General features: G+C 41.1%; 1 protein-coding gene across 25 annotated transcripts in view; it reads left to right on the top strand.

Annotated features, from left to right (window-relative positions):
• The window catches only part of CAPS2 (calcyphosine 2), an 82,995-nt gene that overhangs the window by 56,421 nt on the left and 8,425 nt on the right, over positions 1–18,149 (top strand). For 22 of the 25 annotated variants that reach the window (XM_038550037.1, XM_038550036.1, XM_038550045.1 and 19 more), the window contains 7 exons: positions 2,641–2,760; positions 7,023–7,097; positions 8,059–8,154; positions 8,243–8,336; positions 11,240–11,358; positions 13,027–13,103; positions 14,692–14,846. In XM_038550037.1, the coding sequence (XP_038405965.1) occupies positions 2,641–2,760; positions 7,023–7,097; positions 8,059–8,154; positions 8,243–8,336; positions 11,240–11,358; positions 13,027–13,103; positions 14,692–14,846 (736 nt within the window). Of the gene's footprint in view, positions 1–2,640; positions 2,761–7,022; positions 7,098–8,058; positions 8,155–8,242; positions 8,337–11,239; positions 11,359–13,026; positions 13,104–14,691; positions 14,847–14,978; positions 18,143–18,149 lie in introns of those variants that run through there. The other 3 variants (XM_038550056.1, XM_038550051.1, XM_038550054.1) reach the window with 3 other exon arrangements.

Genomic DNA, 18,149 nt, shown 5'->3' with positions numbered 1-18,149 from the left:
AAAGAAGTATCTATTTCATGACAACTTAATGGCTGTTTCAAAAAAAAATAATGCACATAAATTAAACAAAAGATATTTGTATTTCATTCTTAAATAGCCAGAGTTGCTTAGCACAATCTCGCAAACCTTAGACCTTTTTGGGATGCCGTCACTTTCAGTTCCAATTCCACATGGCACTTGCTAGTTATCATGGTGACTGTAGAAAACCCAGCTCTGTAAAGGTTGGTGAAAAAGTGAAAGAGTGAAAGAGTAAAGAGTGTAGCATAATACCCTGTTGAAACCGTGAACTCCCTTGAGCTAGTAGTTCATGTAGTTGCCAACAAATTTCGAGTATCATTGCATTTCCCTCACAAATTAAAAATATTAAAAAAAAAAACCCTAAAAATATCCCACATCCTCCCTGTGGATTCCCTGTGGCACCTTGGGGTGCCTTGGTGCACAGTTTGGGAACTGTGGGCCTGTTAATTTAAAACTCAATCTAAAGTTTCATGACTCTTAGAAAAGTGTGTAAAGCTTAAGTATCTGCTGTGCTAAACATTCATGACGATATGGAAATATCATAAGATTTCAGAAAAGCCTGGAGTAGTCCAGGCAGTCTTCTAGGAAGACGCAAGGCGTATGGTTACCTTTGAAAAGAATGATGGGAAAAAAAAGAAAGAAAAGAAAAAACAAAAGGAAAGGAAAGAAAAGAAAAGAAAAACGAAAAGAAACGAAAAGAATGATGGTTTGTTTAGGTGGCAGAGAGAAGGGTGTTCTACATGTATGTTTTCCAGTAACTGTCTTGAAATAATTAATTATTAATAATTAATTAATTATACTCCTGGTTCTTCCTTCTGCTACGTCTTGAACTCACTTTGATGATGTTTGCACGCACACCGTCCACCGTATCATGTCCTCGTAAGATGACTGGTGACATTTGCGTTGCTTGCCTAATGGTGACTTCTCACTTCTTGTCAGCGACCTCTGTCTCCGTTGAAAACTCTCCTCTCCAAAATACTTTTCTCTCTTCCGTTTGGTTCCTTACACACAACACGTAGCTGGGTTTCCTCCTCCCTCCTGCCCCTCAGTCTCTTCCCTGCTTCCTTTCTGTCAACCCCGTCCTTATACCCGGGAGCTCCCTGGGCTCCATTCGTAGGCTTTTCTACACTGACTTCCCGAGTGATCTCATCCGGTGTCATGCCTTTAAAAGCTACTTATACGCTGATGCTTCCCTAATTGAAGGTTCCAGTATAGCCTTTGCTGCTCCGGGTTCCTGGGCATTCTTTCCTCCTTCCCCATGACCAAATCCTCTGTAATTTTTCTTCATTCTTTAGGTTATTTAGATCTACAATCTTGGTGCTGCTTTTGATGCCTCTCTTTTTCTCAGATCCTATATTAGTTTATCAGCAAAGCCTCTGAGTTCTACCTTAAAATAAATTTACCCCTTCTGCTGCCGTCACCCCTGTTGACAGTATAATCTTCCTTCTCCTGGATTATTTCAGTCACTTTCTACCGGGACTTGTGTTTGCGTTTGCCCCCCGTTAGTCTGCTATTAACCCAGCAACCAAAATAAGTTTATGAGCCAGTCAGCCAGACCAGACCCTCCAGTGATTTCCCATCTCAGGGTACAATATACGTGTGGGTTACATCTCACCACAAATCCTAGTAGCGTAAAGCGACAGTAATTAATTAGGGCTTGTGCATCTTCAGACCAGCTGTGCAGGCTAGGCTCGGCCAAGTGGCTCTTGCCTTGTTACCCACTTTGGCCAAAAGCAGTGGTCTCGGTTCTTAGCTTAGGCCTTAAGAAGCCATGTGTGTTTCCACTTGCCTTTTTGAGCTTTTGCCATATTTGTGAGAAGAACACAGCTTGGCCAACCCACTGATCTCAAGAAGAGCATGACTCTGAAAATGCAGCTGGGCCACCTAGCCAAGATTATGCTGGATGAGCAGATCCCCAGTCGAGCCATCCTTATGCGAGTTAGTTTAATCGACATCAGCAGAGCCATCCAGCTGTATATAATTGGCCAAAGTAAGTCAAATGGCTGAGCTCAAGGCTGAAGGGTGAGACATTAGTACAGAACACCTACAATGAGGCCAGGGTGAGGATGTGAATCAGGAGTCTTAAAAAACTGTGGCCAGTGATATAGTTCACCCCAGCCCTCATGACCTGCCCACCCCCACCCTGGACCGCTTTTCCTACTTCTCACCTTCTCTTCTTTTCTGCTTTAGCCATTAAGCCTGAGACATACCAGGTTCTCTCCTGTGTTAGATATTTTGCATTTATTTTCTCCTCTGCTTGGGATACTTTCCCCCCAGAAATCCATATGGTCATTTAATTATTTTGCTTCATGTTTTTTACTCAGAAGTCACCAGCTCAGTGTCTGTTTGTTTAAAGAATAATAAGACATGGAGCTCAGAGTTCTCTCAAAAATTTCAGTTTCTATTTAGATAACACCTGTGGAGAAAGAGATAGATGGAAATATCCACCTTTTTATGGCTGGTATCTTTTATTAAATTCATTCATTTGGTATCTGGCAAATACATAATTCTGACCCTAGCATAACTTTGCATTTGTAGATGGTCTGCCTGTGAATATGTGAGTGCTAGAGTAGTGCATTGATTATTATACTGGGTTGTCAGACTTTGTATTTTCCTGCATAGGGCTGTAATCAGTGATCCAGAACAAAACCTAACCACTGCGAGGGAAGACGGTGCTCGTGTCTTTCCAGATTCCAGGATAGCACCTCTTCGATTTAGGAAAAGAACACTGCATGAAACTAAGTAAGAAAATTTTACTTAATCAAATTAAGATATAGTATGTTAGCAATGAATTTTTAAAAATGTATCTTGTGTCCAACTGAAGAGATATTTTTGGCTAGTTTTTCCTTTTTTCTATTTAAAGAGAAGTGGAATTTTCGGAGTTCAAATCCCAGTTCCACCACTTTAAGATAGAGGAGTAGACTTTGCCCTCCAGGTTTTTTTTTATTAGTAAATTAGGAATAACAGTTACAACCTAGGAGATAATATATGTGAAAATAGAGTAACTGAGATATCTCGTTGATATAATACCTTCAAAATTAGTATTGCTTACAAGTCCTTATTATTTTGCCTTTTACTTTGCAATGTATAAAATCTTTGGGCTTCTCACAGTTTTCAGGCTCAGTCCACTTAAATCTCTCAAAACTTCGCTGGCTGTTGGTGGGTAGCCTCAGCCTTAGGAGACTAAGAAAATCCACCAGTTCCCACATCAGTTCTTTCATGTTTTTAGACTGTGTAGAGGTCTGAAAGTTCTTAGAACTTACCTTTTTGGCTTATTCTTATTTTCTGGAAGACTCTGTTTCCATACCTTTAAGTATTCAGAGTTACCGGGTATTAATTTCCTGTGGTTGCTGCAACAAATGAGCACAGACAACAATGCAGATTTATTCTCTTACGGTCTGGAGGTCAGAAGCCTGAGATCCCACCGACATTCCTTCTGGAGGCTTCTGGGGAGGCTCCACTTCCTCACCCCTTTCAGCCTCTGGAGGCCTTTATTCCTTGGCTCTGGCCCCTTCCTCCACGTGCAAAGTCAGCAGCGGGTGTGTTATCACTCTGACACTCTTCTGTGCCCACATACCCCTCTGCCTTCCCGTAGAGACGCGTGTGGCTGTTGACTGCAGCTGGGTGAGCCCGCCCCTCCCTCACCTCAAGGCCCCGACTCCCACGTGCCGGGTGCCCCCCATGTCATGCCATCCCAAAGGGTTGGCGTGTTCTGAGGCGGAGGCTATGAAAGACTCTGGAGGGTCATTTCGCTGACACATCTAAGCTTCTATCTCTTTTTTTCTTAAGTAACCTTTTATTGAAATAAAATATATATACATCCACAAAGTGTACACATTTTAAGTGTACACAGCATAGGAATTTCCACAAACTGAACGATACTCATGCACCGAGTTCCTGGATCAAGAAACAGAGCATTGCTAGGACCCCAGAATCTCCCCACCTGCACCCCCACGACTGTGCAGGTGCGTTGCAGGGCAGCCCCTGTCCTGGTGCCAGGGACGCCGGCTGCCTCCTGATGAACTTACCAAAATCACCTCATTTGGACTCTGTGACCGGCTGCTTTTACTCAACACGGTTGTCAGTGTATCCGCGACGTAGTGTGCATTTGTTTCCCACCCTCCCGTAGGGCATTGCGCGGCCACGTGCGGATTGTGCGAGCACACAGTGTGTCTACAGATGCTCACGGGCCTGGGCTGTGACGACGGGTGCTCCCGTGACCCGTGGCACCCGGTCTCGTGGATGTTGAGGTCTCGAGGATGTCCCTCCTGCTCAGTGTAGACACGGACTGTCTGGCCCATTGAGTACGCATGTGTTCAACTTCAAAAAATCCCACACCGCAGGTTTTGAGAGGGGCTGCTGCAGTCAGCACTCCCGCCAGGAGCACAAAGACATGCTAGTTGACAGCATCTCTGCCAGCACTCAGTTCGGCCCGGGTTTTTCATCTTCGCTCTTCTTATGAATCCACACCGGTACCCTCTTATGGGAAATAGACATCCTCCTATCTGAAATTTCCCAGCAGGTGGGTTGGGTTATCATTCCCATGTTGACTTGTGGGACTTACTTATATATTCCTGTTACAAGTGCTCTTTCAGTTATGTTTGCTCGCCATGTCTTCTCCCACTCTGTGGTTACCTTTTCATTCTCTTGATCATGTCTTTTGCTGAATAGGAGTTCCTAATTTTGATGCAGACCTGTTCTCCAGTCTTTCCATTTATTGTTAGTGCCCCGTGTATCTTTACAAAATCTCTGCCTCCCGCAGACTCATTGTCCCTCTGACTTGTAATGCACTTACATCATAATATATCAAATTGTTATAAATGTATAGCTGGTTTCAAGGCTTTTCCTTCAGTCTTGTCTCCCCGTTCTGTATCCCACCACCAATACTATCCTGTCTTAATTGCTATTGCTTTATATTAAATACTTGTAGCTTTATTATCTTCAATATTATCTTGATATACCATGCTGTTTCCTCTTCAATATAAATTTTAGATTTAGCTACCCTAGTTTAATGAAAAACCCTAAGGGGGTATTAATTAGATTTATTGAACTTATGGATTTTACCCCCCTTATTCATTCTCCTGGAGAGGTAGAAGACGATTTTGCTTCACAGAGTCGGAAGCAGGAACACCGCAGCCCTCCTCTCCTCTTTCCTTGGGAGCCTGCTGGCTGCAGAAGCTGCTGCATGCACGGTTTCACAGAGTCCCTATCCAATGGGAATGAGTGGGTTAGTCTGTGTAATCCTAGGGTCACTTCATTCCTAAGCCATGGCTTCCAACAGCTTTGTCACTAATAAAATTCATATTTTGGTCTCATCTGCCTGATTCTTATTCCCATGTTGGTTAAGACCTTGGATGGAGAGAAGTGGTTGTTACTACTTACTGGATACCTAACACCTTAACACAGAACTTTCCATTTATAATATAAATGTCCTATTTATGTCTTTTATCTTTTCAAGGAGACTGTAGACTTTAGACTTCAGCCTATCGCTGTTAAATTGAATTCTATTCACCTTTGAGAAGCAATATAACCTAGCGGTTATGATAAGCAAGGTTGGGCTGTCATGCACTAATTACATAATGAAAATTTATTTGTAAGAAGAAATAATAGTACTTACTTCGTGGAGTTATTGCAAGCATTGAATGAACCAGTGTGCATTTAAGTTATTTTAATAACGACTGGTGTCCAGGGAGTTCTTAATAAATAGTAGCTGTTATTATTGCTGTTATTTTCTTGGCATTTAGAATTTTCTCAGGCAGGTAGTGAGCATTCAATAGACACATTGATATTAATGGATTCAACTGAAGTGAGAAGACCAGTCTTTCAGGACTCTATCCTGTGTTCACCAGCTCCTTTGGACCACAGACTCTTCCTGTCTACATGCTGCTTATTTTTCAGAGACCTAGACTTTATAGAGGTTTTACTTTTCAGGATCCCAGTGACCCATACACTTACTTACTATTTACATTATTGCAGTTTCATTAGACCTGTAGTTAGTTTTATTGGAGTGCCATGTAGTTATTTAGGAAGGAGCGTAAAGATACATTACCAAATCTTCAGATTTCTTATTATAAAGGAGACTACTAGTAGTAGGGTGCTAATGTGTGGACACTTGAGTTTTGCTTCATACTATTAAACAGAATTTCAGGACCGTCAATCTTTGTGAAATCATTTAGTGCCATCTGAAGGCCATAAACATCAAACAGCAGATCTGAGGTCCTACCACTAGACCTATTCCAAGGCTGGAGCTCCATCTAGCACGTCTTCCACTATTCTGTTATTTTGGTAAGAAAAACCTGACTGATAGTGACTTAAACAAGTCATGATTCATTTTCCTATAAAACCAGCTGCCTGGAAGCGACAGTTGGTTTTAGTTCAGTGGCTCAGTGACAACACAGCTCTGGGCTGGCTTCCTCAAGATCTTACTGGCCTTTCTGACTTGGTTGCCTGATGGCGACAGGGGCTCCTAGCATCATATTCCTGTCACGTCCACAGGCAGGAACTGTTCCCGTGCCCATCTCTTATTAGGACGAAAGAAAGTCTTTCCTGGAAGACCATTGACAGAACTTTGTCCCTTCATCACCTCTACTGCTAGAAAAGCAAATTAGATGGTTGGAGAAAGGCGAAGCAGAACAGGGTTAGAAATGGCAGCCAGCGAGCCCTGTAGCAGGACCAGTTAGAATATAGCACTTTGGTACGTACGTCCTAACACAGAAGTCATGCGTGTATTATGCACTATATCTCAGGGCTATTTTCTCTGAGTCCGCTTCAGTTAGCACTTTCTTTTTTTTTTTTAATAATAAATTTATTTTTTATTGGTGTTCAATTTGCCAACATACAGAATAACACCCAGTGCTCATCCCCTCAAGTAAAAAACAAGAGAGGTCTATGACATCTTCGTTCTGTGCATTTCGAAATATCAACATAACTTTTTTTGTACTTTATCATTTACATCAAGTATTGGAGACTTTAAAATAATTACTGACAAATGTATTTCTTAACAGGATAAGAACCCATTCCACATTAACTGAAAATATGCTTTCTCATAAAGTACAGTTTGATGGTAGGATCATATCAAGGTAATTGTGATTTTATTAAACTTTTAATCCTATGGTCATAAAACAAATAATCTCTTCAAATAGAGATAACAATAATGAGATTATTTAAGTTTGTCCCATATAAGTGCAAAGTGGTGAATTTAGAATGAACATTTTAAGGTAGTATATATTAATACGTTACAAAAATTATGGAGACTATAAGCCTATCAATAAGACATTTTATTTTATTTTTTTCAATAAGACATTTTAATTAGAAGTTATTTTAAAAAGTCATTTTAAAATGGCTTTCAAAAGAAACTTAGAAGTGAATTTTTTATTTTTTTATTTTTTATTTTATTTATTTATTTATTTTTTAGAAGTGAATTTTTTAAAGATATATACTACTACTAAAAGATGGTAAAGCACTTAAAATTAACCTTTATGTAAACGACTATCTTTGATTTTCTTGCAATGGCTTAAATTAATAGTAGATTATTGATAGATGTTGGTCAGTGGGAAGCTATCTCTTACAAACTTCTGATCATACACAATGCTGATGTTCTTTGTGTATATTAGAGGTGAAGTGTGTTTGTAAAAATTATCAAGTCTCTTCAGCGATTTTAAACTTTCTGTAGCAAAGTTGGTAAGTGTCTATCCTTGAGTGACTTCTTGCAAGGTCAGCATTTTTAAAGATCTTCCGTTTTATCTTAAAACTCTGTCATAACAGTAATTTACGTTATAATATATCTATATCATATCAGCATAAGATAAAGCCTTTTTCTCCACCCAAATCTTCCTTAAACTGACACTTCAGCAAGCCGTGCCACGTTTCCTGTAACTTCCCATAGGCCTCGCTCGCTGCCGCACATTCAAGACACTTAGGCCCACTTTTTGACATAACACAATTCTGGCTTATTATTTAATTTGAAAATTATCCTGTGTGAGAATCTTTTTTTTTTTTTTTTTCTGTGTGAGAATCTTTAACATCATTCTACCTTTCTAGAAATGGACGTGATGCTTGCAGAGAGCTGATTGGATTCTTTTTCATTCATGACCAGTCCCTAACAATTTATGAGTATCGGCAATTTGGGAAAAACAGGTATGTGGTAAAGCATTGTTGCAGTTGGCAAGATGATCACTTCTGCGGGAAGCTGAATGACTTCACATTTTTATCATTTACCTTCTAGGACAAACGTGCTTCCTTTTATTCAAAAAAACATTTATAGTCATCAGTGTGGACGAAGAAAAGGGAAGCAGTACCAACTCGGTGATTTTTATGTCGTAAGTGGGGTGTGTGTGTGCAGATGTGTTAATGCCAGTGGCTGAATTGGGTAGGATCCTGCTGGGGAGCAGGACCAGGGTTTCCGAGTTTTCAATTTATTCTCCCTCCTTGTAGAGCAGGGGCCGGTGACTGATCTTTCCCCAGGAGGTCCCTCCTCTCGGGTGCAGGTGCGAGTGAGCTTCCCTCAAGAAGCTATGGTATAAGCTTGGGAGAGCGTGTCCCTTGGTACTCTCAAAGGCCCTACAAGGCTGTGCCAGTGTTAAGGGGCTACGTCAGTGGCCCCAGGGGTAAAGGTCCTGTGATGCAGGCTCGCCTCCTGAAGGTGCCTGTTCTCTGCACGGAGGGATGCGGGGCCTCTGCAGCTGTCAGGCCTGGTAGTCGGCTTCTCCACCTGCGGTTCCCTACCTCACATGACCTTACCTTACGGTGTGTGACGGAGGTTCCCTAGAATGGGTCGGTCATAGGTAATATTACAGTTTGTATTGCGCTCGTCAATTTTGAATTATGTCCACATTATCTCAAGAGTAAACCTTAGCAGTGTCCGCGGTGACCGCCCACATAATGAACATACAGACTCAGGCCAAGTGCTGGAGACAGAACAGGCAGTAGGTCAAGTCAGTTCCCTACTTTTGTGGAGCTTACAGCCTATGGGCAATACAGCCGGATAGGAGGGGCAACGAGTCAGTCTTGTTGGGTCGGAGAAGACTTCCTGGGGAGAGTGCCGTCCATACTGATCTAGAAAGGGGGTTAGCTGGGGTGGGATAGGTGGACAGGAGAAGGTAGGACGGGCTTCCAGAGGCGGAGACAGCTGGTGCAAGGAGCAAGGACGTGAAAGAGCGTGGCTTATGTGGAGACCTGGGAGGCGCTTGGTTTAGCTGAAGGTAGGAGTTGGCAAGAGACGAGTCGGAGCTTATTTAGAGGAGCGTTATGTCAAAAAATTCTCTAAAATGTATTGGGGAGTCACTGAGAGATGAGAGGTGGGTGGACTGAGGGGAGCTGACATCGGGTTTGGGATTTAGAAGGAAGATCTTTCTGGTTACAGTACGGGGAGGCCTTGACGGCTAGAGGAAGGAACCAGATTGGACTTAATTCTGTTAAGCGGGAAGGAGGTTAGAGCAGCCTTGACTCGCGGGTGGCCGGGTGGCCGGGTGGCCGGGTGGCTGGGTGGCTGGGTGGCCGGGGCTACGAAGCTAACTAGAAACGACTTTTCAAGTCTCCAGGAGGCAGAGGCAGTAGGAGGTGTGACTGCCGCGGGGGGAGCTGGGTGAGGAAGACCCTCGCGCCTTCAACTGGGTTAAGTGCCCGGGCCGCCTGGCTGCCCCTCGGGGTCCTGGGGTCAGCCCCAGATCCCATTGACAGCCTGCAGCAGGAGGGTCAGGGTCGGCTCTCAACTTCTGCTCCAGAATCTACTGCAGTTGATGGTTCCTTCTTCGCATCCCTCTCCTGTTTTGCTTGAGCCCGATGCGAACTCGGCTCCCTTTTGGGATTTCCCAGAGAGAAAAGGGTGGAGGGGAGACAGGAGAAAGAGAAAGGAAGGAAGAGTGGAGGGAGCGGAATGGAGGGATGAAGGGAGAAAGGTCGAAGGACAGAGGGGGAACCACGCAGACCACACGTGGGAGCTTTGAGCAGCACACCTGTGAAGGGAGTGTGGACAGAAGTGTACATTGCAGCAGGGGGAGCGACTTCTACTTTGTCATTAGACATTCTTATTCTTAAAAATATGTCCCTTAGACATTCCCGCAGTCTAGGTCCTCCCCTCCACCTTCTGACGTCCTCCATCTCTTGCTCTTGCCACAATCTTCAGTTTCTTTATGCAGAAATATTTGGCTTATTTTCCTTTCTTCGTGGAAGTGGGGGCAGGTCTCGTCTGCCTTCCAGGGGTCACTCTGGAACTCACCTTTTACTTTGGTGTGCCCACCCCCCCCCCCCCCCGAGGACGTTTCCCCGACATGCCCAGAAAGAAACCTCAGTGCAGGCTGCTGAGGTGACACCAGAAACAGGTGCCTGCGCGACAGACGCGGCCGAGAGGCGCACCTGCAGGCTCCGTCCCTCCCTCCTAGCATCTTGCTGTGGATGCGCACGAGCCGGGCAGGCCCGGCTCCCCCTTTGCCCAGGCTCTCATCGAGTCCTGCCATCATTTCAAAAGAACTGATACACATTTTAAAGAACGGAGAAAGTCCTGTAGTTACAAGTTTTTTTTTTTTTTTTTTTTTTTTTTTAAAGTAAATGCTTCAGGAAAAAGGAGAGGAAAGAGATCTATCCCCTTGTTTTCAAGAGAGAAAATTAAGCCCCTAGTTTAAATTTGTGTTTGTCCATATTGGACCATATTTATTTGAGCAACTCAGGAATTAAAATAATAACAATTTTCTAAGTTTGGATTAGGGATTTTTGATAGGAATCTTTTCAAAGCCTTGCTGCTCCAGTTAGGTTATAGTTAGTTTCACATTTCGATGATGTTTGTTGGCAAAAGACCAGGTGAGAGGATGAGGAACCCATCAGAGCTCAGCAGTGTGCACTACATCTTTCTGTGAATCAATAGTTCTATTTCTGAGCTTAGGGAGGTCATAATTTCAGTTAAAATAACTTGTCCTTTCTTCCTTTGGCTCTTATAAACAGTTGGAGTTCCTATTTCTTGATATCAATTGTTAAATCTAAGATAGTTCTGGACAGCCGGGTGACTCAGTGGTTGGAGAGATTGGGAAATTATTTCCTTTATTTTCTAATATTATTAGCTGAAGCCTGTGTGGTTTCTAAATATTCTCTAAATACACTTTTAAAAGATCAGTATAAAAGTAGACCATGTCACATATAATCAGACTTGATTATTTAAAATTAGTATTAGTTGTATTTTACTTCTTATATACTTTCTAGCTTTAAGGAATTTATCTGTTAATTTCTTTAGGGTGGAAACTTGACATTTTTGAGTTCTGATCATCCCAGACTTCCAGAAAGCATAAAGGAAAACAAATTACTTATACTTCGAATCACTAATATTGATCAGATAGCTCTGTATTCTCTCAAGTAAGTCAAATACATGTATCATTTTGAAAGTAAGTGAAAACACCATTTTTTATTATCTTAAGATGATATTCCATCCTAAAGCATTTTGACTTTAGAGTTTATATTTTTTAAAAACAAAGCATAACTATATGTGTCTACTTTATGTGCTGTATTGTACTCAAATATACATTATGTGTGGGAATAGTTATATAAAGATCAAAAGTGTCCCATTTTATGTTAAAGATACTTTATTAATTGGTCTGTGTTATAGCAGATAATTTGGTATTTTACCAAATACCACCAAGCAGTCAATTTTAAAAGGTAGGGGTGCCTGGGGGCTCAATGGTTGAGCATCTGCCTTCGGCTCAGGGCATGACCCCAGGGTCCTGGGATCGAGTCCTGCATCAGGTTCCCAGCAGGAGCCTGCTTCTCCCTCTGCATGTGTCTCTGCCTCTCTTTGTCTCTCATGAACAAATAAATAAAATCTTTAAAAATAAAAAAATAAAAAAGACAAAAGGTAGGCTACAGTACAGTATTATAACATTTCCCACATTTTTAGTGTAATGCTTTTTTTTAGCACTTAAAGAATGTCTTGAGTTTCATATGATTAATGATATGCATAATGAAGAAATAATACTGTGAATCAAAAGTGCTTTTAAATGAATTTGAGTTTTTTAATCACAGAATACATATTATATAAAACATTATATGTTATCACATATATGTATGAACATGTCAGTTACAATCTATATTATTTGTGTATATAATATATATATTCTGTGATTTAAAAAAATCCAAATTCATTTAAAAACAGTTTTGATTCATATCATTCATGGCATTATATATAAACAATATACATTTTATATACATATTTGTGTATAAGTTACATAAGTAAAATATAAAATATATATGATCATAGAATATATATTAAAATACATATTTTTAAATAACAAAATATACATGTATTTATCCTACTCTTTCAAGCATTTCTTGGTGCTGAATCCATTTCAAAATGACAATAATTGGCATACTGTATGTGCATTAGAAGCCACATCCCCTGAATTAGCTAAAGGACATCTGTTTCTTTGTCATTTACTGTATTGTTCAAATGAATACAGGTTTTTTTTTGCTATTTATTTATTTACTTACTTACTTATATATATATTTTTAAAGATTTTATTTATTCATGAGAGACAGGGGGAGAGTGAGAGAGAGAAGCAGAGACACAGGCAGAAGCAGGCTCCACACAGGAAACCTGACGCAGGACTCGATCCCGGGACCCTGGGATCACACCCTGAGCCAAAGGCAAACGCTCAACCACTGAGCCACCCAGGCGTCCCAATTTTTTGGCTTTTTAAAATAATGTGTTTACATTTTGTACTTTGAAAGTTAGAAATGCTTTTAAATTTTATCGTTTTAATTATTTTAAAAGAACATCGATATAGCTACCAAATGAATATAATGTTTAAAGGTACTTCTAGGAAGGCTTAAGGATTTTAGCTCGATTTAGCATATTTAATCTTTCTGGGGATTACGGCAGCAAGCCAGCTGGGACTTGAGAAATCTCTAAGCGCTCTTCCAATTTGGAGAGTTTCTTTGAATCTAGAACAGAGAAGAGCTTAGTAACGTTTTTGTACTGAAGATCACAAAACAATAGATTTTTATCTGCTGTGAACATATCAATTGCAGAACTGATTCTGTGGAACATGAAGATGATATAACCAGTCAAGAAGCCAATGATAGGCTTGTCCTAGAGGCCGTTCAAGGTATGGATCATGACTATAGTCTCAAGTAGTTCTAATTGCAATGATATTCTTTGCAAGCAGTAAAGCAGAGTAAAGCAGTGTTTTCCAGATTTCTTTTTAGTTTTATAACAAAGGCACTTTGTTTATATTTCTTATTTGCTTATCTTTTTAGGAATTTATATATTTAAAAATATTTTTATAAAGTTGATAGATTTGAAAAAACATTTTTAGGATTTTTTCCATTTTAATGATCTTGTTTAACTGAATAACTAGTATTGTATGAATTATGAATTTAAGAGTATTAGAAAGCACTAGATAGTATGGGTTTTCTCCATGAAATGAATAAATGTAAGTGATTTTTGTAATATAATACTTGTTTTATGCATGAGATGATATACTAAAGAGATTTATGGCAGCCTCTCATAAAAGAAAAATGCTAGACTGGGAGCCAGGTTGGTGTTTGGACTCTGCCATTTGGTAGACATATTATATTGTGTAAACCTCTTACAATTTTTTCTTCATCTCTAAAATGGGGATAACCAGTTTTATTAACTTTCCAGAGTTGTAGTAATAAATGAGATATGTGCAGGCTTCGGACATGAAAAGACGTTACAGATTTTGTTTGTAGGGTCCAGTCTTGTAACCGCTGGAGTATACTAGGCTCAGATAGCTTCTTTGGTGATTCTCATGGTCAAGGAGAAGACATTAGACAAGTAATCACAGAAATCAACCTATAATTTATGAAGTTCGATAAATCCTATTTGTCACTTAAAAATGATACAAGAGTAGTAAGAAGGCTAGAAACAGATTTAAAAGTTGTTTGGGGTTGGTGATGGAACTCCCCCGAGATTCCTGATGTCATTGTCAGGAAACCATTTTCTTTGTTCTGTCCTGGGCAGCACAGGATTTGTCACTTGAATCCGTGACATCTGTTCTTTATGAATTTAATAACTGCTTTGTAAAGTGAACTATGTTTTCTTAAGTAAAGATGGCACAAACTGTATTAAATGTGATCACTGGCCTGCAAAGAGAATGTTAAAAGCTTGAGAATATAACTAAAAATTCCTAGAAGAAAGCGTTACTTTAAGTGTGCAAGTAGAAGAAAGCACTCCAGAGCCTTGATGTCGTTCATATGGAGGTTACGATGTGAAGATTCCAAACTATTTTAGAGACTTTGAGCTTGTTATTTCTGAGTGACTTGCCTGGCATCAATTTTGTAATTATGGCAAAGAGGAACGAGGTGTGAGGTCATTAGATGAAGAGGAAGCCTGGAAAGTAAAAACTAAGATTTTATTTGGGACACGTAAATTATTTTCATGCTGAGGAAGTGATCCCTTTCTTTTCCATATAACACTTTGACCACACAGTGGTGCTATAGTTCTAGTGTATTTACGCTGAACACTTCTGAAAGCTTCCAGGCTCGGGGAGTCTTGCCAGTCCTATATGCCCCCTGGGTGCATATTCACGTCCCTTACACCACTCACAACAGCTTTAATTTTCCTACAAGAGACAAGTGGAAAAAAAAAAAGTGGAAAAAAAAAAAAAAAAGACAAGTGGTACCTTGTGTATGGGAATAATTGGTTTCTCGCTCTCTCTTCTTCCTAAACAGATGTGCTAAAGGAACAGCTACTCAAAAGGGGTGTTCGTATTTTGACCGGATTGGGAAAATACCTTAAACAATTGGACAAGGAAGGAACTGGACTTTTGGACAAGGCAGCTGTCAAGCGAGCTCTGCAAGAGTTTCACTTGCAAGTGTCTGAAGACGTACGTACTGCGATGAAGGACATTGCTTCCTTTCCTTCTGAGATTTTAGTAGTTCATGTGTGTCTCCTCGGTTTGGGGAGGATTTTATTTATTTATTTATTTATTTATTTATTTATTTATTTATTTATTTAGAGCATGAGTTGAGTCAGGGCAGACGAAGAGGAAGACAGAAGCAGACTCTGTGCTGAGCCCTGAACCCCAGACCCTGAACCCCACCCAGGGCTCGATTGCACAACCCTGAGATCATGAACTGAGCCCAGATCTCGATTTGGATGCTTCACCGACGGAGCCACCAGGGGCCCCCATGTGTCTCTTTATGCCTCATAATCAGTGTTAGCCTCCAGGCTACAAGTACTGTTAACTTTAAAATTCCAATATTCATTCCTCCCTCATATACCTACTAAGAACCTAGTACATAGGCACTTCCCTAAGCTCTGAGAAGGCACACTCTGTCCTCTTAAGGTCTTTATAATCAAAGGAAAAGAAAGATAGGAAGAATTTAAACACCATATGTGCTAAATAGAGAACCAGGCCAGGTTACTGGGAAGAGGAGGATTCCCAGGGGAGGCTGTGGCTCAGCTGAGTTGTGAAAGATGAGGAGGAGTTAAACAGACGAGACGGGAGGAGGAATATGGATCACACAGTGATGCTTCACATGAAAGGAGAAGCACGTGTGAAGGCACGAAGGCGAGGGCATGTGTTGCCTGTTCTAGGAATTGCAGAACCTCAGCCTCACTCCCCCGGCCCCTGAGCTTCCACACATCCCGTTCCTTACGCTGTGAGCAACCTCCGACTAGACCTTTGAGTGGCTGGATTTCCCATCCTGCAGGCTTTCCCTGGCTGGGGCTCTACAGTGATGTGTCCAATGCTGCACATGATCCCTGGTCCTCTCTATACCATTTGCCATTTTATTTTCTTCATGCCACTTTGCAAGGGTTTTCTGGCTTTTCTGGCAAGTAGAGTGTAAGCTCCATCAGGGCAGGGCCCAAGGTGCTCTGGCTTCCTGCTCTGTATCTAACACCTCGGACGGAACCTAGCATAGGGCAGGTGCTGAATGAACAGCGTTAGTTTACGTGGGTGGATGCATGGGATGGGGAAAGAGAAGACCCGGGGGAAGTAAGCCTGGCAGGGTCCGCTGCCCAGAAGCCTTGCGTGCTGTGCTAAGAAGGTTGGGCTGTATTCTAAAAGCACATTTGGAACACATCTGCCTCAAGGATTTCAGATGAGAGAGTCTCTTGCTTCAAATGGTCTTGTCACAAGACCTAGTGTATTCTGTGGGAAGAACACTGGGAATTGAACTTAGGAGATGGAGATTCAAGCTCTAGACCTACTACTTCAAGTGTGTGGTCTTGCATAGGTCTTTTACCTTTTCTGATTGCCAGGCTCTACGTGGGCAATCCACAGATGATACCTGTGGCCAGAGTTACTTTGAACCTCAGATGAGAAGATGACGCAGGAATGTACCTTTCCAGCTAAAATCCTGTGCCTGTTTGATGTGCTTATCACTGTGACACACTGTTGTGTGTGTGTGTGTGTGTGTTTATTTATTATGAGAGAGAGAGAGAGAGAGAGAGAGAGAGAGAACACAAGCAGGGAGATGCAGAGCAGAGGGAGAAGCCGGCTCCCCACGGAGCAGGGGGCCAGGACCCCGGATCATGACCTGAGCCAGAGGCTCAACCGACGGAGCCACCTAGGCGCTCCTTCTTTTGTGTTTTTTACCAAATTTAACTTTGTGGCCCACCTAGTGAAGCATACTAGAAATCATCTAACTTTAACTCTTCCTCTCAAGAATAATAAAATAATGGTAACAGTAAAAACAGCAGCATTAAATTAGAACGCCTTGGTGTCTTCATCCACCATCACACAGGTAATTCCACTTGGAACCCAGATACTCTAGGCCAGTCTGGCATTCTGCATCAACCAGTAGTACTTCTCTTCTTGGTTGATTGCTAAATTTTTATCACTGGAGTCAGGAATAAAAACTAAAATAATTATATAAGACTTCTAACATATACTTGGAAAATATAAGCTTCCCTTTTTCTTATTTAAAAAATAATATCCCCTCCTTTTGCCCCTTTAATACCATTAAGGAACCATGCAATGATAAGCAAAAATAAGAAATCAAGAATCACCATCTGGGTCTAATTGTGGAACTAGTTTGGGGAAGACATAGTCATTTTTCCTTGATCTGAAATGTAAAAAATTGATATGCATCCTAAGTAGCCTAATTTATTAGAGATACTATAATAAATTTAAGCTCAGTTTTTTTTTTTTTTTCAACTAAGTTATTTTCCATTCTGTACCGTATCTTAGAAAGACTTCCATGGAGTTGTTGCCACTTTTGGTAAATTATTCCATTTTTGAAAATTATTTATTTTAAGCTTCAAGCAGTGTCTTTTAATTCTAGTCCATGAACTGGGCATGCAAATTCATCTTTTATCCGTATTATGTACGATTTTAAAGGTCAAGCTCATTTTTTAATTTAAGAGCAATTTTACAGACTCTTAAAGTCAGTCATATACTGGGCATTGTAACAGACAAATTAGGGGTCATTGAAAATAGGAGGTAGTAGCAGAGAACTTTTATTCGTACCCATCGTTTGTCAGCACCTTGCTAGCTATCTTATTTACATTCTCATTGAAAGCTAGCAGCCTGACTGAAACACTGAAAATATATTGATTTACCGGAGTAGAAGAAAACCCCATGCTGTGATTCTTTTTGTTATTAGGAACTTTATGAGTAGAACATTCTAAGAAATTATGCATTTGCAAAGAAATAAGTGGCAATGGTGCAAGGAACAAACTGGCATGAGGTGGCAATGGTGCAAGGAACAAACTGGCATGAGGATTTACTCAAAATAACACCTTTGGGTGTGAACTGTGGAATGACGTTGGAGCTGTTCCGACGTCCTGAGCCGTCAAACGTGAGGGCCAGTAGGCAGGCTGTTAGGAAGCCTCGCGGAACCAGAGGGACTTTGTTGTTGCCATGTGTTTAATACTCAGAGATAATTCCATGTTCAAATTCGATAGGTGGTAAGCATTTTTGTATAGAAAGGAATCAAACTTAAAATACGAATTTGTGAAACTGCCCCTCCTACGTGACCCTTAACTGTAGGGCACTGTCACCACCACGGGGTTCCTGCAAGTAGCTCTCTTAGCACCTTTGTTTGGGTTTACATGCAAGTTTTTGGAATTGCCTTGAGTCCGCCACCCGGTTGGGGCTACAAAAGTAGTAACAAAACACTGTCGAGAGGAGTTCAGTTGTGGTGCTGCCTACGGTGCACCGAATCTGCTCTCTGAACGC

This window comes from Canis lupus, chromosome 10 (genome assembly GCF_011100685.1).
Source record: "Canis lupus familiaris isolate Mischka breed German Shepherd chromosome 10, alternate assembly UU_Cfam_GSD_1.0, whole genome shotgun sequence".
Taxonomy (NCBI): Eukaryota; Metazoa; Chordata; class Mammalia; order Carnivora; family Canidae; genus Canis; species Canis lupus.
The sequence above is the reverse complement of the archived record's forward strand: the minus strand, read 5'-3'. Positions and strand labels throughout refer to the sequence as shown.